Source organism: Homalodisca vitripennis, chromosome 5, assembly GCF_021130785.1.
Source record: "Homalodisca vitripennis isolate AUS2020 chromosome 5, UT_GWSS_2.1, whole genome shotgun sequence".
Taxonomy (NCBI): domain Eukaryota; kingdom Metazoa; phylum Arthropoda; class Insecta; order Hemiptera; family Cicadellidae; genus Homalodisca; species Homalodisca vitripennis.
The window spans coordinates 135,941,994-135,968,920 of record NC_060211.1 but is presented as its reverse complement, the minus strand read 5'-3'; the positions used below and the strand labels follow the sequence as shown (position 1 = coordinate 135,968,920).

General features: G+C 35.5%; 1 protein-coding gene across 1 annotated transcript in view; it reads right to left on the bottom strand.

The window, feature by feature from the left end:
• Positions 1–1,218: 1,218 nt before the first annotated feature.
• Positions 1,219–26,927, bottom strand: part of LOC124362913 (glutamate receptor ionotropic, kainate 2-like) — a 96,764-nt gene continuing 71,055 nt past the window's right edge. The window contains exons 10-17 of the mRNA XM_046817803.1: positions 25,897–25,981; positions 21,384–21,519; positions 21,137–21,280; positions 19,615–19,828; positions 17,826–18,054; positions 9,254–9,369; positions 6,227–6,370; positions 1,219–2,309 (exon numbers count right to left, since the gene is read on the bottom strand). Of these exons, the coding sequence (XP_046673759.1) occupies positions 2,139–2,309; positions 6,227–6,370; positions 9,254–9,369; positions 17,826–18,054; positions 19,615–19,828; positions 21,137–21,280; positions 21,384–21,519; positions 25,897–25,981 (1,239 nt within the window). The 3' untranslated portion in view covers positions 1,219–2,138. The remainder of the gene's footprint in view (positions 2,310–6,226; positions 6,371–9,253; positions 9,370–17,825; positions 18,055–19,614; positions 19,829–21,136; positions 21,281–21,383; positions 21,520–25,896; positions 25,982–26,927) is intronic.

The window sequence follows — 26,927 nt, the reverse complement described above, 5'->3', positions numbered from 1 at the left end:
AATCCACCGCATTGAGAAACATGACTCAACAAGCTGAAGGTGGAATTGGGAATACAGTGGTTTTGTTGGCATCCTGTTTAGTCTGAAAGTAGTATTGAGAATGCACTGCATTGAGAAACATGACTCAACAAGCTGAAGGTGGAATTGGGAATACATTGGCTTTGTTGGCATCCTGTTTAGTCTGGAAGTAGTATTAAGAATGCACCGCATTGAGAAACATGAGTCAACAAGCTGAAGGTGGAATTGGGAATACAGTGGCTTTGTTGGCATCCTGTTTAGTCTGGAAGTAGTATTGAGAATGCACTGCATTGAGAAACATGACTCAACAAGCTGAAGGTGGAATTGGGAATACATTGGCTTTGTTGGCATCCTGTTTAGTCTGGAAGTAGTATTAAGAATGCACCGCATTGAGAAACATGACTCAACAAGCTGAAGGTGGAATTGGGAATACAGTGGCTTTGTTGGCATCCTGTTTAGTCTGAAGTTAGTATTGAGAATTCACTGCCACATTGAGAAACATGACTCAACAAGCTGAAGGTGGTATGGGAATACAGTGGCTTTGTTGGCATCCTGTTTAGTCTGAAGTTAGTATTGAGAATTCACTGCCACATTGAGAAACATGACTCAACAAGCTGAAGGTGGTATGGGAATACAGTGGCTTTGTTGGCATCCTGTTTAGTCTGAAGTTAGTATTGAGAATTCACTGCCACATTGAGAAACATGACTCAACAAGCTGAAGGTGGTATGGGAATACAGTGGCTTTGTTGGCATCCTGTTTAGTCTGGAGGTAGTATTGAGAATACACAGACCATTAAGAGTTCTTACTTAATACCTGGAAGATTACTTTTTGTTTATATCCACCTTCTAAGGAATTCTTTCTCTAATCATTTATGTGTTAGCATAGACAGTAAAATATGATTCACAATACAATTATTTAAAAGTTTAATTAAGTACATTTTATACACCATGTTATTTAGCTGAGTGTTGGAAGTATAATGAAAATCACTGAACCATACTCTAAAAATATTTATTGTACATTAAATAACTTTTTAATACAAATTACGGATAATTGTACTAAGCACAATATAATATTACAAGTGTATTAATATTATTATTATAGACAAGCAGTTTATAAAAATTGTATACAAAATTGACTCACTTTATCATGATTTTTTGGTTTTTTAGTTGTAGTTTAATCTTTGTGATGTGTTTGGAGTGATAAGGATATTCAAAATGTGCAAGTTCTGGGATAAGAGTTGCTTCCTGTCAATATCCCATGCAGATAATGGGCACTATCTTAGTCTTGTCTTCCTGTGAATATTCCAAGACAAATATTCCTACTTGTTTAGGCTTGACAAATCTTTCAAGGGAGCTCTATCCGCTCTCAACAGTCATCCTCCGCAGTTAACTAGACCTATTAACCAGCCCCTTTTACTCCAATATCTCAACATTTTCGTTTAGTGATTTGCTTTTCCTGGACATCCATTGGGTTGTCCAGATTTAAGTGAGAGACCGGTTTTTTGCTGTACCAAGTATAGGTTCTAATGGCCAGATATAAACCAACCAGAAGTGATCCCACCTGGTGATGTTAAAACTTACACCCTTATATGTTAAATTTAATAAAACTTGAACCATTCATGTGATCACTCTATACAATACATAGATGTGAATACATATACATACAATACACACCTGCAGTCCCTTTACTGGACCACTTTTTGTACTCAGGACGTTCTAAAAGGGACATTTTTAACAAAAAACTCAAGACTTGATTTTCTCCACAAAATAAATATTTACTTTATGGAGTGTACTAAAGACAAAGTTGATGATGTTTGCTTCAATACATTTAAAATTACAAAATGAAAAAAATCAAAGAATTTTTTGTTAATAGGATTATGCACAAGAAAATTGTAAATTACAGTTATTATGATCCTAAATTCAACATCGGAACAAATGAAGAAATTAGTATTTTATCAAAAATAAAATTCTTATATACTTTGGCAAGTTCAGCCTAATCTTAATCAATATCAATATCCTTAAAATAAACATTATTTTATTTGTTTATATCTGCTCTGTAGTGTCCTAAAAGACACAAACATGTTTACTTTCTTTTTTATGGGAATTTGTACTGTGTATCTCTATGAACGTTTTCTTAGACCATTAGGAGTCTTGGACTTTCGTTCTTCGTTAACCACGATCTCCTCAGCTGACCCGTCGCCATTCTCTGATGATGGTTTGAGCTGTTTCACTGTTCCTTTGCAGCTAATCACAAATTTGAGTTCCTTCTTTAGTTCACTCCAGAAAGAGTCCTGTAAAAAATAAACAACCTTCATTTGAGGTAATTATTTCTTTTTCTCATTAGTAGTTGGGTACAAATATATCTTTCCTTATAAAACTCCTTATTATATTTATATTTCCTTTAAATCTAATCAAGAACACTTACGAAGGAGAGGTATTTAATCTTAATAACTTGAAAATAAATTTGAACTTGATATTATTGTTTTATCGTTAAAGTACCTTGAATATTATATAATGTTGCTGAAAATTATTCATGTACATATAATTAATATCTCAACCTGTTGATAAACATAGTAGTAAAATGAAACTGAATGTGAAGTTTAATTACTAATATTGTAAGTGAGTAAACCTTGCCAATAACATAGGAGGAAAGTGCCTTGTTATTGTAGTCATCTACCAGAGAATTTCTGCCATGGCTCTCTCCTGTATCAAACCTGTCTTAGGGTACAAAATGACTCTCCTCTCTTGGTAGATTAATAACTAACAACCCTTCTTTATCTTTTTGTCTGTTCAATTTTTCGTTTTCAGTGTAGCTTATTTGTTCAACCATTTGAAACTAGAATACTGGAATTTGCTGGTGTCAACATAATATGTATAACCATTTAATCAATATGTTAATTTTTTATATAAAAAAATCAAACTTCCTTTTTTGTATGATTTACAGCGGTCAGTTTTTAATAATGTCAATTTTTAAATAGAAACAATATAAAATCATATTGACATGAGGTGGGAAAACACATCGAAGTAGTACTTAGACATACTAATTAGGAAGTAGTAGGTGGTAACATTTTTCTTGAACTTAACTGGGGATTTTGCTTTTGATATGATGAGGAATGAAATCTCAAAACATTGTTACCTATTATAATCCTCACATGTCTTAGTCTGTTTATTGTTATATTCTTAGTATTAATTGTCCTTGCTTTTTAATTTTGAAGAACTAAAGATTATTAATTGGTTTGAAGGATGGTTTAAACTCCCACATATGTTGAAAACTTGTAGCATGATCTATAAATATTATCTCTCATAAAATTTTACACAAAACATCCATTTTCAATGTGAGAAACTTATACATGATGTAACTTATACTTATGATGTGATTATTGCACTTTCCTGATCCACTTAGTACTTTTTTAGGTTATGTTATTAATGTGTATGGTTTAAACATATAGTTTTAGTTTATAGGTAATGTATTGCTATTATACTTTAATTTGTATCCTTTTTCCTTTCTAAACAAAATTAAGAGAACAGTTAGTAGCATAGTTAGGATGTAAATAATGAATTTTTATACGTTTATACGTGTGTTCTTCTTTAGACATATTTTACACCACTTACCCTTATATTATTGTTTATACTGTAAAAATGCTTATGTATATATATATATATATATATATATATATATATATATATATATATATATATTCAATCAGAGTAGTTTGAAAGGAAACTACAATTGAAAATAATGATTTATTTCCAATTATTTTTTACATAGTTATATACACACATAACTCATCTGGAAATTTCCTGGCCACTTTTACAAGTATTGTGGCCAGGTGAAAAGAAACAAATTTGTAATTTAAATAGAATTTTAAAATGAAATTATGAGTCTAGCATTAAAATTATAGTTGAAAAAATGTCGTTTTCTGCAGCATCTGAAAAAATTCTAAACTGAAAAAACAAATAGACTTAAATTTTTTTGGCTAAGCTTAAAGACAAACAGTTGTTATGACTATATAAAAATACAATTTAAATATGGTTATTAACAATTTTTGTTTACCTAACAATATAACTATAAAAATTGTAAAATTAACAAATTTAATATACATTTATAGAAAACACACTTTATGATAAAACGTACTATCTTATAATACTTATATAACTAAGAATACTATTTTAAAAACTTGTGTCATTCAAAGACAATAACCAATCAAACACTTCTTTGGAAAGTTTGTTTAAATTGCCACTGGATTTAATGCTATTGGATAACTGGTTATAATATTTTGGTCCCAAGTACTGAAGTGAATGCCAAAAAAACGACTTGTTTACTTTTGGCAATTTAAAGTTAATTTGGTGGGTAAATCTTGTGTTATAATGCAAATTTTCCAAACAAAAATTTCCGCTTCTAATAAAAAATATCCTTAGCACTTTATAAATGAAAATATGCTAAACAGGTAATATACGCAAATTTTGAAACAAAGGAAAAGAATTGTCCCTTTTTGACCCCTTAAAAATTATTCGCAAAAAGTCATTTTGAGTTATTCTAAGTTTTTTAATTAAAAATTTAAATGTGAAACCTCAACACACAATTCCATACTGTAATCTTGAATGAATTAATGCAAAGTAAATTGTTCTGAGTAGCGAAGTACTACAAACATTTCTCAAGAAATAAAACTTCCTTATAGCTTGTCTTATTTTTGTGTGTAGAATATCAATGTGTGTTTCAAAAGTAAACTTCTCATCTAAAACAATACCTAAATACTTTATTTGTTTTACTTTCTCCAAAGGTTCACAGTGGCAATTTTGAAAACTGCATAATTTTGAGTGAAATATTATAGGAAATGGAATTTCAAAACCTGAAAAATGAAAATTCAAATATTTGGATTTATTATTACTAACTGTATAATTATTAACTGTACAATATTTAATTGTTATTACAACTTTTGAAGCACGTGATAACAACTCTAAAATGTTGGTAAAAGGATTGACGTTCTAAAAGTGTTCATAAATTGTTGATTTTAAAATAACTTAATTTTGAATTTTGCAAAGTACATATACCAGTTGATACCATAGTAAATATTGGTAGAGTAAATGCAAAAATATCAATTTTTTGCAAATATTAAATCAGTACTTCTTAAAACACCCATATAATTCAAGTTGGCTGGAATGTTTTGAATAAGTATTACTTGAAAACTAATGTATTTACTATGGCACTTGAATCTATGACCTTGTTTTCCTAGGGGTAAAACTTCATGTGATATTGTTATTTCTGTAGCTATACGTTTGAGTTGAGATTTATAAATTTATATTCATATTTAAAAAAATCCTAATGTTGGATGATTCCCACATATTATAGATACTCATTGCTACAAACTTTAAAAACTTCAATAAATAAACAAGTATAAACATTCTAATATCTAAATGTATCACGACTTGTTTGCTTAGAACTTCATACCTACTCTAAACAAGTATCTCACACAACTTCTCTTATATGTGTGCCAGTGTAAATATACCTTTAACTGCACATGGTACACATTGGAACACTAATATACAAATTATATTTTATTTAACTTTATATGAATTAAAATACTTCCTGTCTTGTATGTAAATATGTAATAATGTTTTTATGCTTGCAATTTGCCAAGAAATAAAAAATGTACTTGATTATTTCTCTTGTGTATATTAATCCAGCCTAAACAAATACTTTGCTAACTAATGAATTTGTATAGTAATTACAGGTTATTATTACAAATACATAAAGTATAAAAAGGGTTTTAGTTTCTTATTTTGATATTATTTATAAAGATAATCCTATATAGTGCAGTTAATAATACAATATTATTATACAAACTAATTTTATTCATATTCAGTGGACCGAGAAATACATTCATGTATGTATTATACAGAAATTAACACAATTTAAATTCGGAAGAAAGTAAATTTACTATATTATATGTATACTTGAAATAGCTTGTAGCTACACTATTAAATATGTTTAACTTTTAACCTGAGTTATTGATAACGTAGATTCAAAATCATTTCTGTGACTTAGAATTTATTTATTATCATGGTCGTTTTGTACTTTATAGATTCCTCTTCGTAATCTACCTTTTTTCTTTGCAATGATCAGTTGTTTGAGTGAGGGAGATTAAAAAGGAAAAAACATCTCATTTATATGTAAATCAATGGTGAAACATTTTTTATATTACTCTACCTTGTCTTCTTTGATGAAAACTTCATACATGAGCTCCCCAAGTGCGATGAAACAAGCTAAGAGAGAACCGAACACCAGCACGAGGAACACTCCACCTACGTTGTCCAGATCCAATTCTTCTGCTTCTCCCCCACCTTCGTCTACCTGTTGTACAATCGGTAAATTCAAGATATTTGTTATATCTTAAGGTGTTGCCCTGATCCAACTCTTCTCCCCACCTTTGTCTACGTGTTGTAACAGTCGTCAAATTCAAGGTCCTATTTACATCTTTAGTGCATGCTTCAGGGGTTGCCCTGATCCAATTCTTCTGCTTCTCCCCTTCTTTGTCTACCTGTACCATCTACAGTACATGCTTCAGGTATGGGAGTAAAAGAAAACTTAACTATACAAGATTGAAGTCTAAACAGTATTCCCTGCAGACTCACGTGAAAGTGCAAAAGATATTTAACTCTGAATGTTAGATTAAGCATGCAATGTTTTTGATAATGTTATAAACTTTTTGAGCTATTCTATTATTTTAACTAACCATTTATATGAGGGAATTCTCTAAACTGTCATGTTTCTATATAGTAACAATGACTCCGTAACCTCTAAATGAAATTCAAAAGGTTTTCATGAAAATTATTAACAGTAGTACATGACTCAGGAGTTAAAAATACACTATATATATATATATATATATATATATATATATATATATATATATATATATTCCTGTTAACGTTATTGTTGCAAAGAATTTTAAACCCATAATATTTTTTTGACAAATTGCAATGAACAATTTAAGACTTACATTATCTACACATACTTTATTTTCTTTGATTACGAGTAGTCAATATATGATCAAGGGGGCGCCAAAAAATGAAAAATGAAAAAAATGCGGTGGTTGTATCTACATGCGTGATTGAGCTACTGGCGACATCCGACTACAATCACAGCCGCCCGGCGAGGTGCCTGCCGCTTGACACTATCATGACGTCTGCCAGCCACATAGACCTTCCCGAGCTCCCTTCCAACACCTTTGGTTGCTTCAAAACTACATACGCTCACCCGACAATGACTCATCAATAGTCCTTATTCATCCAACAACGTCGGTTGCATTAGATTCAACAATTGCAATTGTACTTTTAACCTAGACACAAACGTCAAAATAGAACGTCTGAAAAACAAGTATCCAATTGAAGACCAATGCGAGCTAACTGATATTTAAATGTCCGAATATAACAAAAATGGAAAAGTAAGGTAACACGAAAACTCTCAGTCAACTTATTTTTCGTCTACGTTCAAAACAGAGAAAATATCAAAAGAGACTGGCTTATTTACTCAATCAACTGGACAGATATCTTGTAAATTTTGCCTTATCTTTCAACCAGAGGAGAAATCCACATCTTTTACCAAAGGGTTTAATGATTGGAAAAATTAGTTTGCGTTAGCTGAGAAACATGAAAAATCTGGCGACCACATGGCTAATGTTTTAAAAGTTTTTCAAGGAAAAAGGCTACATCTAATGTCACCAAACAAATTCAAAGCCAATAACCGGAAGAAGTGAAATATTGACTAGAATTGTGTCTGTTGTAAAGCTTTTATCGAGTAGAGGTGTCCCATTTAGAGATGATAAAAAAACTTGGATCTGCATTAAACGGACTTTTTCTAGACTGTCTTGATCTAGTAGGTGAATTTGATCCATTTCTTGTTCAACACATAGTAAAATATGGTAACTAAGGCAAAGTTAGTATCATACCTTTCTTCCGACATTCCGACAGTGAATTTATTGAGATTATGATCAAAAAAGTACTGAAGGAAATCTTAGATAAAATCAAATAAGCTCGTTATTTTCCTCTAATCATAGACCGCACCAGACGCGTAGAACACAGACCAACTAACTGTAGTACTTCGTCATGGTTCACTGACCCATCCTTGCGCCAACGAACGCCTGCTACAACTCTTACCCACTGGAAATCTGGTAGTTTGGAAGAAGCAACCCTCAGTTTACTTCAGAAACTTGAGCTGAATGTTGATAACTGTCGTGGATAAAATTACGACAGTGGATCCAACACGTCAGGCATATACTCATGTCTTCAGGCAAGGATTGAAAATAAAAATGGTCTTGCTGAGTATGTATATTGTGTAGCTCACTCTTTAAACCTATCTGGGTGTTTTGCTGCCGAGAAGCCACGTCCAGAAGCAACCATAATTTTTCGTTTCCAATAGGCCTGTATGGTTTTTTCTCGGCATCCACTCAGAGGTGGAACGTTCTCAAAAATCTTGTTAAAAAGGGCAATGAAGGAAAATAAAAAAAAGATCAGAGAGTTCAATATGAACTGAAAGACGCTCTTGAAGAGCAAAATACAGACGCCAGCTACACAGGTCACAACCGCCGAGTTTATGGAAATACTTAAAAATTTCAAAACCACGTACTTACTGTGATCTGGGATGAAATTCTTGAAAGATTGGATAATCAGACCCTTAAAAGTCAAATCTTAGATCCTTTTGGCGCTACAAAGGAACTTATAATACTATCCTCCTTTTTTAATGAAAATAGATACTCGTTTGAGGATTACGAGTCAAACACATTGAAACTTGCAGATAAAGAAGAAGAGAATTATTTCCTGGTGAAAACAAGGACACTAGCACGGAACAAACGTCTCGTTAAGATTCCGCACTCTAGTACATATTTGTTGCCGTAGGTGACAACCTTACAGTGCAACTATACAAAAGGAGAGAGGCAGTTTAGAACTGAGAGGAAATAACAACTGAAACTTTGTACTATTGAGCTTCAGATGGATTTTCCAAAACCTGTACATTTGATGAAAAATACAACCACCGAAATAAATAAAGAACCATATAACAAAACTTTTAAACAAAAATAAAAGAATTCGAATTGTGAGTTTAGTCCAAATAACATACTTGAAAGTAAACGGTTAAAATAGTTTCATAGTAATTATTACTACTCTATGGCATGAGAACATTTTGTGCTGGTTAGCCACTACCATTTATTTGTATTGTACACAACCTATTCTTACTTACATTACAAGCTCCTCCGCCTCTTTTCTCTGTCCACCATTTCTTATATAATTGTCTCAGTTTTCCTTTCTCCTGAAGTTTTATAACGCTACTGCTTAGTAGGTTTCTGTACCAGGCTTCTGTAAAAATCAAACTCCAATAATAATACTTAACATAGATGCATTAAATAAAGTGGGATTTCAAGCTAAAATTAATACAAGTCTATATTATTGAATAATTAACTTCAAAAAGAAGGAGATATACAACTCAAACATTTTATATGTAACTTTTTCATGTGTGCCCACCGAATTCCTAAACTACTGAACTGATTTTGAGGAGTCTAATTTTCATCAGAAGAGGACTACCCCAGAGTGATTTAATTTGTGGAAGGATTGGATAAGTATATGAACAGGAAATCACTTTTGAAGTTTTAGTATACAACTTTATTGACTTTAAGTTTTATATAGGGTTATTTTTGCTATATAGAAAAGCCAAACAAAGCAAACTGCGGAGCTGCCGTTTTCTTAGAATTACTGCAAATTATAATAGACATTTCAGGAAACATAACTTTTTGTGTATAGTTCGGAATGAATTTCCTTGGATAAAAAAATCCATCCTGCAGCAATGGGACAGGATTGAGTACGTAAGTTTAAATTCCCCTTATAACTGTAAGTTACGATAATATGCAAACGAGAGATTGCAAACCTCAATTGTTTTTCATTTCTTTAAGAAAACTTAAAAAATAGAAAGATTTAGTCACTCTATGAAGAGTTATAGGCATTTAAGGTATATTGGGATATCAAGTAATCATGTCACAAAATTTGTACAATAAGTGTGTAAAATGTCACTGATGAAAACTACGTGTTTTGATTTATAAACAAATTAAGTTTTCGTCATAACTCATAAGTCTGTACATATAGAAAAATCAAATTCTTATCTTTTTTTTTACGTAGGGGGAATGCATTTGCGCACGGAGTGTGGGACTCCCTTGCGGACTACCCACTAAACCCCCTACGGGCCACGGAGAGCCCAGGCCGGAACCCTTTCGGATGACATCTTGCCTGGTCCGTGTGTCTTATGTCCAAACCAGGACAAAACTACTTGTTTCAGAAGCTAGGGGTCAGCCAGGCATCCGTCTTCACGCTTCTGATGAAGGATCGCATGTACATGAGTCGTGACTGCATTCCAGGCGTCCTCATTCTGCAGCATCATCTCCACAATGGTCTCTGCCGTAACATCCCCAACTGTGGTGGCGAGCGTTTGGCTGGCCTCGGTGAAGCGCCCGCAAGCGAAGAAGGTGTGATGAACATCATCGTCTTCCTCCGGGCAGTAAGCACACCGAGGCGACCTGACTTTTCCCATCCTGTAGAGGTACTTCCTAAAGTAACCGTGCCCCGTCAGGAACTGACACAGGTAGAAATCTATCTCCCCGTGGCCACGATCTATCCAGGATTGAAGCTCTCGAATGAGACGGAAGGTCCAGCGACCGCCCGATCCTTCCGTCCACCTCCGCTGCCAAACCTGCAGAGTCTCCGCCCTGGCAGCAGCCAAGGCATCCTCTCTACCCCGCTCGGCAGCCTCCCGGAAGACGGTCTGTCTCTCGATGGCCAGCAGGTCAATAGGAATCACCCCAGCCACGACCGCCACGGACGAACCGGAAACGGTGCGATAGGCGCAGGCGACCCTAAGTGCCGCTCTTCTCTGTACCGATAACAGCTTTTGACTGTATCGCCTTATCCTCATGACACCCGCCCAAACCTCTGCGCCATACAGAAGGGTTGAGTTTACAGTAGACATGAGGAGGCGTCTCTTACTTGACCTAGGGCTTCCTACGTTAGCCATCAGCATGCCGAGAGACATAACCACCTTAGAGGCTTTGTCACACACCGCCTGAATGTGCTCCCAATACCGAAGACGGCAGTCGAGTAACACACCCAGGTACTTCGCCGCAGTCCTTGTCCGAACCTCGACACCCCCTAAATTCATAGAGATCAGAGTGGGGATTCTCCGTCGAGTGAGCATAACGATTTCGGTCTTGGCGACCGCCAGCTCAAGTCCATGGCTCGTCATCCAGGCATTGACCCGAATCATTACCTGATTAAGGCGTAACTGTGCCAAGTCCGGCGTCCTCGCCGTGATGACTGCAGCCACGTCATCAGCATAACCCACAAGGTAGACGTCGTGGGGCATCTCGAGGCGAAGCAAACCATCGTATGAAACATTCCATAGGTCTGGGCCGAGAATAGACCCTTGAGCCGCACCGGCAGTGACCTCTTTTGTTCTCCTTCCGTCTTTGGTTTCATACAATAGCCGTCGGTTCTTCAGGTAGTCCTGCACAATGACCAGGAGATAGTCGGGCACGCTGAAGTCCCGCTGTAACGCCTCTAGCATGTCCTCCCACCGAGCAGAGTTAAACGCGTTCTTTACGTCAAGTGTAACCAACAGCACAATCGGCCGAGCCTGGTGACAAGCTGTTTCGGCCTGCTGGACGGCACTGATCAACTCTGTAATGGTGTTCAGAGTTGAGTGTCGCTTTCGAAAGCCATGCTGCCGGGGAGAGAGATCTCCGGCGGCTTCGATGGACGACTGCAACCTGGGTTTCAGCAACCTTTCATAGAGCTTCCCCGCGGTGTCAAGCATACAAAGTGGTCTGTATGCCGACGGGGAGTTCGGATCACTTTTGCCTTTGCTGATCAGCGCCAACCTAGCAAGCTTCCAGCGCGACGGGAACACACCCGCTACCAAACATGCATTAAACATGTTCAGCAGCATGAGTGGATAACTCGCCGCCACAATCTTCAAAACCTCAGCTGGAATGCCATCAGGTCCAGGAGCCTTCTTGTTGCGCATGGTAGACACCGCCGCTACAAGCTCCTGCTCTGTAAAAATGGGAACGTCTGGTACCGGTCTCGCTACTCTCTCCTCCCGCCTTACAGGGTGACTTGGGAAGAGAGCTTCCACGATCGTCGAAATCATTCCAGCAGGCATTTCCGTGCTTTTTCCTATTCCTCCGAGCTTTTTTCGCACAAGTTTGTATCCTCTTCCCCAAGGGTCCGAGTCCACTTCCTGGCAGAGCTCACGCCAGCATCGTGCTTTGCTCAAACGAATTGCTGCACTCAGAGCTTTCTTAGCAGCCTTGTGCTCTGCCGACCTAGTTATAGCTTCAGGCCGGTTTCGAGCTCGCTGCGCTCTACGTCTGCACATTGATGCAGTTCTCCTGAGCTCACCGATTTCGTCCGTCCACCAGAAGGCTTGGCGACGGCCCCGGTAAGGTCGTTTCCGAGGCATTGACGAATTGCAAACATGTTCTATCAGTTTCATGGAAGAGTCGATATAAGCCTCAACCTCAGCTGTTTCAGTGGACTCGGGAAACCCCGGAACACCAGCCTCGATACTACGATCTAGCTGCTCGACAAGTTTTCCCCTGTCCAGCTTAGCCAGATTCCAGCCAAGAGTGTTTCGGGTATTCGCTAGCCGCGGCAGCCGATTATCGATAAGATGGAAAGCGATGAACTCGTAGTCACTAGCAGTGTAGACGTCCATCACTCGCCATTCCGCTACTAAAGGAAGCAAATCGGCCGATACCATCGTAATATCTGGTATTGACTCACCGAGAGTGCTTCGGAAGGTCGGCCTTGTCCCTCTATTCGCGACTTCCAAATCGAGTCTCGAGACCATCTCCAAAATATGTCTTCCCCTCACGTTAGTCACGGGCATACCCCATTCGACCGCACGGGCGTTGAAGTCACCCGCCACTACAACACGCCCAGGGACGCTTCGGAGACTGTCTTCCAGCGCTTCCAACCTTTCCAGGTACTCTCGCGCGGAGTAATTGGGGGAGAGGTACACACTGTAAATGGTAACGCTGTTCAACTTAACCCAGGCATAACCGTCACCGGAACCATGACTCAGTACGCGGACCCCACGACTGTCTGCGATCCAAACAGCCGCAGTGCCGAGTCCATCGTAAAACCAAGATGAGCTGGTTTTGGTTCGGACGGGTTCACTGACGATCACTATCTGGGCTTTGGTCTCACAGGCCAGCTGTTCAAGGATTGCGTCCGCAGCGTGACATCTCTGCAGATTGGCCTGGATAAACCGGATTATTTTCGTGGCCTAGCACGGGCTTTCCTGTCGTCCAGGGCTTTCTTGAAAACCCCGTAGGCATCTGATTCTGGAACATGATCTGTCTTTGCTCCAGGGTTTCCGGTACATAAGACGCAAGAAGGAGCCCCCGTGCAAACCGCCGCCTTGTGTTCGGCGCTGCCGCATTTCCAACAGTTACTGCTCCTATCCAAATTCTTATCTTTTGCTGATTATACTTGTGATTGATTGAACAATTGGCCAAATTCCAAATTTGAGTTCTTATGCAGCAATACAAAGTGTTATATCTTCAGAAAATATCTTTAAAGTGAAATTTCTCTCAAATTAGAAAAAAACTAAAAAAAAAACAAAAAAACAGTTGCAGCAGAAATTAATACAGCAAGGATAAATGTCAATATACGTGTACGAGAGTATACAAACTCAAGAGACATACTTTTGAAATGTATCCTAAAGAGACAAATTACTGTTTTTTATACTTTTTTTGGTTTTGTGGCCTTAAAAGTTTGAAACATTCTTGTGACTAAAAGAACTCAAGTTTTACTGTTGGATATAATGGGAGTTATCAGAAGTTATAATCAAGGGTTATCTTATAGTTAACATGGCAGCAATAAAATGCATAGCTGCTTTCTTGTTTTCTTCCTACCTGGGAAGTTACACTACGAATCCCTGAGTAAGACAGTAATGTGTGGAAATTCTTATCCAAACTAAATTTCCAATAAAGTAAAATTGAGATACTATACATTTTTTAAAAATGTTTTCATAAAATCTGATGTATAGCCTAATTCAACATAAGTTTAGTCAGCAGTATAATATATTGTTTATCTAAATATAGCATTATTTCTAAATATCTGTAATGCAGTAGGCTACTACTGTGAACCTAGAGTTCTAAATTTTTGTATTAATTGTTTTAATGACGTACCTGTTATTTAAAGCAATATTTTGTTCAGATTTTGAACACAATGGGATGAGTGTTCAAAAAAATGTTTGTAAGAGCTACAAGTATTTATTTATCTTTATGTTGTTGAAAATTGGGTTTAGGTGTAAACCTGATGAAAGTCCGCATTAAAAAAGAACACGTTACTTGAAAATGTTACTTCAATTAGTCACATTGATATCACACTAGTTGACCAGTGTGACCATGATGTAAGGAGGCATCTCCTTAGATTATGAGTGTGACTCGCAGAGTCAGTATGATCAATGAGTAAAATAAATGATCAAATAAGACGTATGGTTGTACTACAATTTATTACAAGCGAACCACTGAGTTAAATGCAAGCGGTTGGTTGGTAACATGATAAGATTTACTAGGTCCATTGTGGAGTAAAACAAAATAGTTACGTTCTTTACTTAGAGAGTGAATCTGTAGAAAGAACGAGATATGTAAATATACCATTGTATGTTATAACAACTGATCCACATTTTAAGAACTATGTATCTGTTGCCTTTAGCTATCAAAGCTTAAAACAAGGTTAAGTATGACACAGTTATAAAAAAGACAATGGATAACAAGGGAGCGAACTAGTCAAAGTTTGCTACAAGTACTTTGGACATAAAAAAGAACGTTCCAATAATAAGAACAGAATCAACAAAACAAATAGAACAAACGAAAAATCACATCAAGGTTAATATGCAATCATAAATATATATTTTTATATTTGAACACACTCGATAACTTCGAGGTCGATAACAAAAGGACTAAAATCACCGTTGTTTTACCCCAACCACCCACCCGCGTCATTCTCGCAGAGTTACTGGATTTTGCCGCGCTAAACCAGGCCATCACGGTTAGACGCGCCCTGTAATGAAATCCTGCTCTATCTACATTTACCCACTGTGTTGGGTGCATTATGTGTTTCAACAGTGTTTGTGGCTTTTTGTTTGTTGTATTTTCTGTGCTTTACTTAGTGTAGAGTCTCGGATATTGTTTTCTTCTAAACGGTAAAATCATTTTTATATTTTGATTTGTTCATTGTCGTGTTTGTTTTTGAATGTCAACTTTATGTTTGCTTAAAACTTTGTTTTGGGAATTGAGACATAAAGGAAACAGCATACACGGTGTCGTTATTAAGTGTTTGTTAAGTATAAGGGTGGAAAGTATGCGTAATCTTATTATTCTTCCAACACACAACCGTCTGAAGTAAATAATGATGGTGTACAAACCTACACATATAAGCACAGCTGTAAGTCTACCCACTACACTGATATGATTGATGGACTGATGGTGCGTGGCCAAAAATACTTTCCAACTTCGTCCGCCTGTCTGCGTAATGTTCAGTCTTGTCTTTCCACAGTCTACAAAGTCTGTTACTGTCAATATTATGAAGAATGATGAGTTACTAATCGTCTAAGATCTGGTTGAGACCGTGGTTTACCCCAAAACAATCTTTATATATTTTGGAACTACGTTTACAGAACAAGTTAAATAACTTTGTTATTTAGCTGTAGAAACCAATTCTTATTTTATGAAATTCCAATGGATGTAATAGAAGGAAATTAAAGTTATGGCGTAGTCATACAGCTCCATCAGTTAATACATTTCAGTTGTATCCTTGTTAGGAGGCGCTATTTCTTATAAATATGCAATTAAGGCTTTCTGAGGAAAACACGTGTCTCGCTAAATAAGAAAAGCAATTTAAAGCTGTTAATAAAGAGTTCCTAAAATAGGGAGATTTAGGTGAACGAAGAGATCAAAATTCAGTTAGCCATTTATCTGGGTTGAAATTTGGTTTGAGACTCTATCTCCACTACAACTAAGAAGATATTAAATACGGTGATTATGGGACCAATGAAAAAGTGACTGGTTACATTGGTCTTACGGGTAACCACGTTGTAAACGAGAAAAACAGAGAATAAACAAAGTAGTTTACAGAGTATTTTGTAAAGAGTAATTTGAAATTTTTCAGTATCTTATCAAGATATGCGATGAAGGTACTTTGTTAGATTTGACGTTCTCGTACAAAAATTGAAAATATTTAACCAGTAATGTCAACTTTATAGCAAACTAATGAGCTAAAAAGCTTTTTTTGTCTTATATTGATCGACGAGAGTTTAATTGGCAGAGCGTTTAACGAATGTTTATTCCCACCAGTTGATAACGAAGTTATTGTGTGTTCGTCTGTATACACGATATCGTTCGATGAGTAACCTTAGAGGTTTCAACTTATACAGGGTGCTTACTAACTCGTGGGAAATATTTTGAGACTTCGTTTTCCATTAAAATTTTATTTGAAGAATAATACAATTTTTTGATTATAACTACTAACATTTTGACACCTAGGTTATAACGATTTATCGTTAAATAATATAGATATAATATTTAAAAATTGTAATTCACGGTAAAGTTGTCATTGTTTACACGTTTACGGCGTAATTAACAGTAATAATTATTAATGAGCTGAATATGAATATGTGATCACACTGGATGAATTACCTAACAAAATTAATCTACTGTTGCCCTTACTCTGTAATTAAAAAATTAAACAACATTATAATGTATAATTCCTAAAAGCTTCAGAGTATTATAACATTTTTGTACAATTAACTAAGTATAAATCCGAATAAAAGGTAAAACTCAAAATAAATTCAAGAAAATAATAATTAATCATTCACAGAGTTAAAGCTTAATTGTAACCCTCGAAATTTTGTTAAAGGGATTATGCCAGAAATAATTTTGAATAATCACAAAAAATGGACGATACTTGTCCTTGACGATACACCGTGACGTACCCTATTCATAGTCTCAAAAACCGTGTCAGTGACATGTTATTGTAGGTTACAGAATTGTCAGTTCATAAGCCCCTTCGTTTTGGTTTAAAAGCTCATTAAGCATTTTGCTTCTTTTTACACAATGTGTCAAAATAATAAATTTCATAGGGTTTTACAGTTAAAAATATATTTATTCTATAAATTTCATGCACTCTTAAAATTGTGTAGGCCCCCCTGTTTTTAATAATAGAGCCATTTTCATTTGCAATATTAAAACTAAAATTTTGAATAAATTAAAGGTTTGTTATTGATTTAAAATGAGCCTGGTTGGCGTCCAAAATACTGTTTAGGTTTAGGATTATTTTCTTGAAATAGCCATGCTCGCTAGTTTACAACCACCACCATTTCTTGCCAGAGGTTTAACGTTGAAAATTCTCGCATCGATAATAGATTATTATTTTAAGGTGAGGGGCGTAAGTTACTTACTATCGATCGAGCGATTGTCAGGCCCGTACTCAGACCGGGTTTATCAGACAATTTTACTAGGGCCCGGGCCCTCAGGAAGTTCGGGCTGGGCCTCGCCACACGTCTCTTTGAAGGGAGTGTGCCGACGGACGGCGGGACCAAGCCAAATATCATTTCCCGGGCCCGCCAAAGTTCAATACAGCCTTGGTGATTGCCAAAACCCGAGAAATTCATTGAAACTGAACATAGCCATCAAGTTATGCATTTTTTAGTTTTCAATTGCTTCGAGAACCAAAACTGAAAGGGAAAAAAGTAAACTTACTCTTAGGCATAACGATGCCGTAGCCCTTGTTGTCGAGAGGTTGGCCGACTTGACGCAGTTGACACTTGCGCTCCACCTCGTAATCAATGGACGCTGACTCCATGAGGAATGCGTACTCCTCTTTTCCCAGCACTCGATCCACCCCCTCCTTGTTGGACTTGGTCATGACGTCATCGTAGTTGTCACTCATGTACTGCCACATCTTCTGGTATGTCGTGTGGTTGGAACGCTTGTATACAATACATTTTAATTGTTAGTAAGAAGGTGAGTCAGTTACAGATTTGATTTTCTTTTCTACTATTAATATAATAGGTGAAACTCTCCCTTCCAGTTGAACCTACACTGGGTACAGCAAAAACTGATGCGTCACTAACATCTAGGTAACCCTATGAGCGGTTCATTTTAACCACAAATGTCGACATTGACTAGAAGAGGTTGGAGCAGAGGTAGCCTTCTCTTCTTTTAAGGTGCGATGACTGAGATATAGAGCCCGATATACCTCCTCATGGGAAATCGATAGGAGGTGGCCTATACCATTAATCTTACTCATGAAAATCCTAACACTCCTGTAGAAAGCGAAAAATAACTGTCTGTCTTAAGTGAATACAAAAGTCCAGGCAACCACACAGATAGAGAGAGTCATGGGGAGGATAACAAAACAGTTACGTCTCCATGATACAGTACTTTCATGCTATATTGATAGTTTCATTCCCACATGAAGTTCAGCTTCCTTTAACCTATTTTGCACTTTTAGGTCAAGAAGCTGAGGAAACTCTCTCTATAAAGAATTATGAGCGGCAGTAACAGGAGTGGAGTGCGGAGTAACAGGATATTTAGAATGTGTACGAATGGCGGATTGGGTTCTGCCAAGAACGCATGGTGCAGCTATAATTTGGAATAATATTGGAACTGTATCTCAGCCATACCACCTTGGAAGATGAAAACCTTCTGTTTCAGGCTTTAACAGTCGAAGCAGACAGGGAACAAACAGCACTCCTACACGTTTAGGCCTGCGAAAACCTTGTAGCAGCCACAATTCCACGATCACACTTCTCAGTAAATTACACGTAATGATAAAGAACTCATCTACCCCACTATTACATTTGTGGTTAGTGATGTGTAGCTCCTGAATATCCATTGAGTTGACCAGATGTGAGTGACAATTAGACTTTTGTGTAGGTTCTACTGATTCAAGTGGAATCTCCTGGAGTTGTTTCAATGCCTAGAACTCCACTTTCTAAGGCATCCATAATTTGCGCCAAAATAGGATTTATGAATACTAAACTTAAGGCGTGAAATCTCACTTTTGAATTTAAATAACCATTTTGTGTCCAACAATCGGGTGTGTACTGCATTCAGCTGATACGTTTTCAATAAGGACGAAATTAGCCGTTACCAAACCCGTTGCGATCGATGTGCATCACAGAATGTGTTCAGAGACGTTTGATCGCTTGTTTAAGTTATAGAAAATTAATCATTTACCATCTGAGAATATAGAAATTTTAGTTGAGATGTCGCTTATGTCTCGCAATTAATAGTTACAACAGTTTAAGTTAATAACGGTTGTCATAAAGAGGCGTATCTGGAATTTCCATAAGCAGCCTAGATATGGCGCAAACTTCTGAATAACTACTTTTAAACGGCCAGAGTCGTTACCAAGAGGTGGCGCGTGAAGGAAAGACGATGTTTTAGCCTAAACACTATACTTTTGAAACGGAGCAAACTGTAAGAAGCAATCAATGTATCGCAAACAAAACCTTGGTAAAAGCACTTCTCAGTAACTACCAACCTTAAAGAAACCCTCTGTAGCACCTCCGGCCTTTGCCCCGTACTTGACGAAGACTGGAGCGTCGGGCGCCTGTCCTGCCAACTCGCCTACTGAAGAGAAGAGCTCGTTGTTCCGCTCTACTGTGAGGAAAGCAGCCAGATTGGCTGTGTAGGAGTTGGCAATGATTAGAACGAAGAAACTCCATGCACTGGCCAACAGCCGCGTGGAAGTTGCTCTGCAAGGGGAAGAGATCTTAGAAATAATGCGTTTAATAGGTATTTGAACACGTAATAGACGAAACCAGAACAAATGCCTGACATATTATTCTATTCAAATTATTTTTATTATTTTTTTAAGGAGAGGCCAATCTCCTTTTGAGCCTTATTCTGCCCGTCCTCATGGGCCACTGGCTTGTGCGAGGATCTTATCAAACAAACAGAATAAGGGGGAGAGTCGATACAGTACAAGATCGATGGAACTGATAAAAAGTGCAACGGTCACAGAAAGTTTCGAACCTGCGCTATCTCTAACTCAGACCCAAAGTCCAACCTCTTAGACCACTCGGCCATCGGCACTCCCAAAAAATTAATAATCGATTAAATTAATAAATTATCAATTATATAATAATATTTATTATTCTATTATATCATATTATTCTATATTATTTATTCTATTGGGTAGTTCAAATATTAAAATAAGTTATGATAGAAAATTATATCAGAGAAGGATGAGAAATATTATGTTCTGTACATGATATTTATCAATATTGGTGTGAAATACAAGAAAATTTAAATAATTTGTATATGTAGTGACTTATATAGCTGTAATTTAGCGTGTGAAGTACAGACGCGAAATTAGGCTCATTAGGGCCACTAGCTACTAAAAACTCTAATAAAATAAATAAGTGAACTTAAATGGTTACTGTTAAAATAATAATTTACGAAATAACAGGATATTTTGTAACAAAAAATACATTTTAGAACCATTCATTCATTAATGGTCTGCCTGCTACACCCATGTCCACGACATCGGTTTAGGCAGCCGCGGCCATTCGTTCTAAGAAGAGTGTTTTCTAAGATTAGTTGACCTGGATTTCCAGTCCTTTAAAGAGAATTTCTGTATTTAAGATAATGCAGCTTGGAAGAGAATTTCTTGCTTCCACATGCAGTACTTACCTTCACGTATCCACCGAGTAGATGACTAAAGTCGATTGTCTACATATGTGGAAGATTGTCACACACTTTACTACATAAGATAAAGTAAATTATTTGTGGCAGTGCAAAATCCTTTGTCTCTTATGCAGCTATCCCCCTCATAATTTAGAAAAAAATAAACTTTTGAGGCATTTTAGTTATAGTATTACAAGATAGATTCTGAATTCATGCCAAGGAATTCTTGCTCTATATATATTTGAGGCTCCAATCAAAGTTAAGGAGTGTGTACGGTAAATAATCTAAAATTAAATAAGATTCTAGTTATTACCAACAAATTCATCATAATCGAATCTTAATCAAGAGTGTATAGAAGATAAGGATCAACTCACGCAGGTGCTAACTCGGAGCCCTGTTGTAAGATGGCACCTGTCACATACCAGAATGCGTTGTTGAGACTGAACTGGTTCTCAAATTCTTCCAGTTGGGATTCGTCGATGCACGGGTTCGGGTTTGCCCACTCCTTGGGACTTATTCTGGATCAGAAAAGAGTCTTGAAAGAGGTTAGTTCATCATGTCCTTCGATTGTTTTTTCACAACAGAAAAATCCTTAAACGAAACAAAGGTGAGGTTACTCACCTAGCAATTATGTACATGAGGAGGGAGACTCCTACGTAGGCTGCCAGCACTGACTTCCATACTGCATCACTGAACGGGGACATAAAGGAAAACAGGCTGGGAGACTTCTTTGGCTTTTTGTACAGTATACTGATTCCTGAAAATAATGTGGTAAAACAGTCGTATATTATGCATAATAAATAATTTTCTACCAAAGACTATTGGGATACTGACCATAACATTATTACAACACCAAATATACATTGTGTAATAAATATCTCCTCTGGCTCTAGCCCATGAAGTAGGCGTTTTCAGTCGGTAGGTAGCTGCTTGGACAGTATCTGTTTACAAAGTGTCTGCTCTAGACTCAAAAAGGCTAGGCTCTACACACGATATTCTTCCCTATAGAATATCTCCTCTGGGCACAAGCCCATGAAGTTGGAAAGTTTCTGGTCAGTGGGCAGCTGCTTGGACAGTATCTGTTTACAAAGTGTCTGTTCTAGACTCAAAAAGGCTAGGCTCTACACACGATATTCTTCCCTATAGAATATCTCCTCTGGCACAATCCCATGAAGTTGGAAAGTTTCTGGTCAGTGGGCAGCTGCTTGGACAGTTTCTGTTTACAAAGTGTCTGTTCTAGACTCAAAAAGGCTAGGCTCTACGCACGATATTCTTCTCTATAGAATATCTCCTCTGGCACAAGACCATGAAGTAGACAAGTTTCTGGTCAGTGGGCAGCTGCACACAACACCAGCACAGTGGAGAGTTTCTGTTTACGAAGCATCTGGTATGGATTTTAAAAAGTTGGCCATACACGATATTCTTCACTACGAAAAAGAATGGACTTTTTAATCTTCTTAGTACTTTATTAAGTTAGGAATTATGAAGTATCCAAAACTGAGAATTTTTTTATCCATGGAAAATTTAATAATTAATCATTAATTTATTACGCTAGAAAAGGAAATTTTCAAACACAAAATCTAAAAATAACTAAACAATAAATTATTTTGTAGAGGTATAACCTAAATTATTTACTTTTTATAAAATTCTCACGGTATTTTAATTTCATTTAATCAGTTATTTTTTCTAAAAAAAGAAACTAAAAGAGATGAACATGGGAGGAACGTCAATCTATTTGTAAAACTTATAATGTCAGTTTTACGTTACCTCACCACCACCCGTACTTTTAAAACTTCTACTCCTTACTCTTCTTCAGTAAAATGTCAAATATAGTATTAATTAAAAAGTTGGTTTCATGGTTAAGTGCAATAAAGTTTGTAATTCATAAGATAGGCTACTATTAATAATTCTGCTGTAAGAAATAATGTAAAATACAAGTTAGTGTAACAAACAGTGAAGTCTAGAATTAGTTTTAATTACAATTTATCATCATTGATTCAATTTAATAATGTAAAACTCCACACGCCCATTTAAGATATTCAGTGTTCATCCTGTTATATTGTCAATGATGATTATCAAGTTCTCAGAGAATTAAATCTGAATTTTTAAACGTGTCTGCCTTGAAAATAAATAAAAAACTATAGATTTTCAAGACAGGGGTTTGGCAAGGGCTCACATAAACTAGTCCAATGACGTTAGATCTGACAATCTAAATGGTTACTTAGTGGAGACCCTTGCGGCTAAGGTTTGGAATACTTCCATAACTTCCTCTGATCACGAGGGGATTCTCCATCGTGTTGGAAACCAACCAAGTTTTCCTTTTATTCTATTTTGTCATGCACCTTCTCCCAATATCAATCAAATATGTGACTGTACTGTTTATGTAACCTTGGAGTAAATTATGGTATGTGTCACCATTCAAATTTCCATTTCAGAGTCTCGCCAAATATGTGAATTTAACTTTGTAGTAAATATTGGTAGGCGTCAACATTCAAATTTTCATTTAAGATTCTCCCCAAATATGTTAACCTTATAGTAAATATTGGTAGGTGTCAACATTAAAAATTCCATTTACGATTCTCAATCAAATATTTGACCATAGTGTTTATATAATCCATTAAGTAAATTATGGTAGGTGTCACCATTCAAATTTCTTTCATTCAACCAATTTTTTGCTTCCAAAGATTCTTCCTCAATTTCCTAACCTTGTATTTATTCGTAAAAGTGATCGGCTAGAAATAGCGCTTATGAAACACGCATGCGGTTCCTTAGGGATATTTCACCATTAATCACCTGTTTTATTTTTGACCCAATTTTTACGCTTATATCACAATAACTAAGTAACTTGTGTAAAGTTCATTATCGTCCCAGGATGAAACACGAAGTTTTATAACTACTTACACAGGACCTTTTGTGGCAGATGCTTGGTGCAGAGGGATCGGCGCACTAATTGTATAATGACCCAACACTAAACTTCAGTTTAAGTAAGTTAATCAAGAACTTTTCCCGCCTCGTTTTTATTAGCCACTGATCTGAACTCGCGTTATGTTTGAGCAACACGATGTCATTACTAATATTAAACATATTATTTGTATATATTTATTTTAAAACTCTTGATGTTTATTTTTGAATTCAGGATTTCAAACCTATGATAATTTTTACTGACACTTGTAATGTGTACACCACAATTTACTTAAAACTTAAATATCAAAGGATATTTAAAAAACCTTATGTAATGATAATCTGATTCGTCATTTGAGCATTATACACTAAAGGTTACTCTGCTACTAATGCTATTAACTAAAAATTGAACATTTAGGGTAGCCAAATTAAAATGATGAAACATAGTTCAATTTCATGTTACAGTTTCTTATTCCAAATCTTGGTCTTTTTATTCCTCGACGCAGGAAGGTTGATTTTAAGTACATTGTACAGTAATTAAAGAAAGCATAATCAGATTGCAGTTTTATTTACACATAAAACACAACAGTGACATTGTAAATAAATATATAAATATATATATATATATATATATATATATATATATATATACACATGTATATCTTTTAATTATTAAAATAATAAAATACACTCTTAACACATGATATGAGACTATGTAAATGAATTGTCAAGAATCTTTGTTTTTAAAGCCTTTCATATCACTAACCATACGATAAGGAATTTATGATTTTCAGTCAAGGGGAACGTCCCCACAGTCTCTTTGAAAAGTTCTTGAAATAGCATTCTTTAAGTAAGAACGATCACAATTTGAATTTTTTCTAGTCTGTTATACCAATATATTCTGTTTGGGTTTTACAGAAACGTAGTAGTTATACCCTGTTTCTGGAGAAATTATGTGAAAAAATCTGATTCGTGTTTTTAACCTAATGAATTCAGATTCCGTTATTTCATGTGTTTGCCTACTTATTTGAGTGTACTATAAGTAGTATTAATGTTTATTAGCCTCTGAATTGTTGAAATAGTCTGATAAAAAGGTATCATAACATAATGATGCTTTTTATTTTTCTGTTTTTTACCCCCGATATCAAAACCTGTCTCGGGAATAAAAACAGAAGAAACAAGGATTGTTAAGGCAAGTTAACTTTTTATTATACAATAGTAAGTTGATCATTGTACAATCATCAAGTTCCTTATGTTTAAATAGGGTTTTTATTGATTTTCCAGTAATAAAATCCGGCGGTAGTGTGATCTGATGTCTGCCGGATAACTGAAAGAGTTCTGCAAAAGGTTGTTCTGGATTCGCGGCTTTACAAGGAATGCTAATCTGTTATATTTTAAATAATAAATGAATATAAGTTAAAGGGCAAACAATTGCGGATAAAGGTATTGCCACTGATTTACTAAGTAAGGTAAAGTTCAGACCGATAAGTTACAGTTACCGTACTCCTATGTTAGGTCAGAGAACTAGTTCACAGATGTACTACAAGATGGATATATACAATGTGATGTAATCAGTCTTTAGAAAAATATGACGTATTCTTTTTCCTAAAAAAAAAACAAAAATAGCAATTTTATCACTCCGAGAAAAATTATAGACGTTTGAACCAATGTTATTATCAGGTTGATGGTGATGATAAATTTATTTTACAATGTGTATAGATGTGAGTAAAGAAAATGACACACTTATTAATGGATTCTGATCAGATACAATTATGCAGTGTCTGTTTAGTTAAATCAACGTTTGGAAAATAAAATGTTTAGTAAAATATCTCATAAGTAAATCTTATTTTTACGAATAAAACACACACACACACACACACACACACACACACACACACACACACGCACGCACACACACATTTACATTTTATACACAATTCTGTAAAAGTTCATATTCTTATTCATGTTTATCCACTTTTTGTTGGCTTAGTTGTAAGATTAGTTTTCCAAATAAGTCTTAAACTAGTTCATTCTTCTTGAAATGATCTAAATGTTTTCCTGTAATCAAGAAAAGTATCTTAAAAGGATGTCACTGAATGGCTTTAATCAGAAAAAAGCAACTCTACCAAAAACTAATTGAAGCAACAATTCCAATCAGCTGACATTAGCAATCAGTGCATCCCTTCATTAGATCATTGTTTAATCAGTGAGTAGCTGTCCTTCTACTACTCACCTAAGGTCATGTAAGGCATAGTGAAATCCACATCCTGCTCTCTTTCTCGAGTTATGGTTATGTCAGCTATCGCCAAATCAGCTTCCTGGAAAACACATTCATTTCCAAAAGATTAAATGTTTAATTGTGTGAAAACTAAATCCTCAAATTGCATATTATTTTGAGCACCCATTTTATTATTAAATTTTACTATCTGTCTTTTTTTGGTAAAAATTCAAGTTTTTGAGTCCAAAAACTACCCCTGCTGGAATTATAAATTACATATATAAAACAGGTGCAATATTTATAATTACATAGTCTATATATCATGACTAAATAAATCATTTATGTACTCAAATTTTAGTTCCACGTGTATACATATAAGAATTACATTGTGGAGCGTAACTAACAATTTGTGCTTTACATAAAAATAAATAGAATCGTTATATTGAACTTCACTACTAATTTGAAACTTTGAAATTTTACATCAAGACATCTTTACTCTATCAAATTTATTTTCTTGTTGACCTGACTCGACGGACACAATAATGTGAGACTTGTCGCATTAGGGAGTTTGGAAAGTAATCAGAGATTGTGAGTTTATTTAGACTAAATAAAAGATTTTTAGTTAATGTTACTCTTTAATTAAATGAAACTGTTTTAAACTCAGCTGTGACTGACGTGATCCCCGCTAACTTTATGTACTTCCGTTAATTATGTAACAATTTCATTATTGCGATAAAAGCTCGTAGTTATGGCCTCAAAAATTAATGCATTTACTTATAAGTTTTAGAATAGAGCTAAAAAAATGTATTTTAATGTAACCATTATTATTTTACGTAGGATTTTAAATCCTTATAGAGATGTTATGCATACTTTGTTTTTCACCGTTATATGTTCCAAAAATAGAACACTTTTGTAACATGAAACGAATGACGTACGAACACTATTAGGGGCCCATCCCTTTAATATAATCGAAAATCTAATATCTACACTATAATTCAATATTCAATATAATTTAACAAAATAAAAGCACTTTTAGAAATTCCATA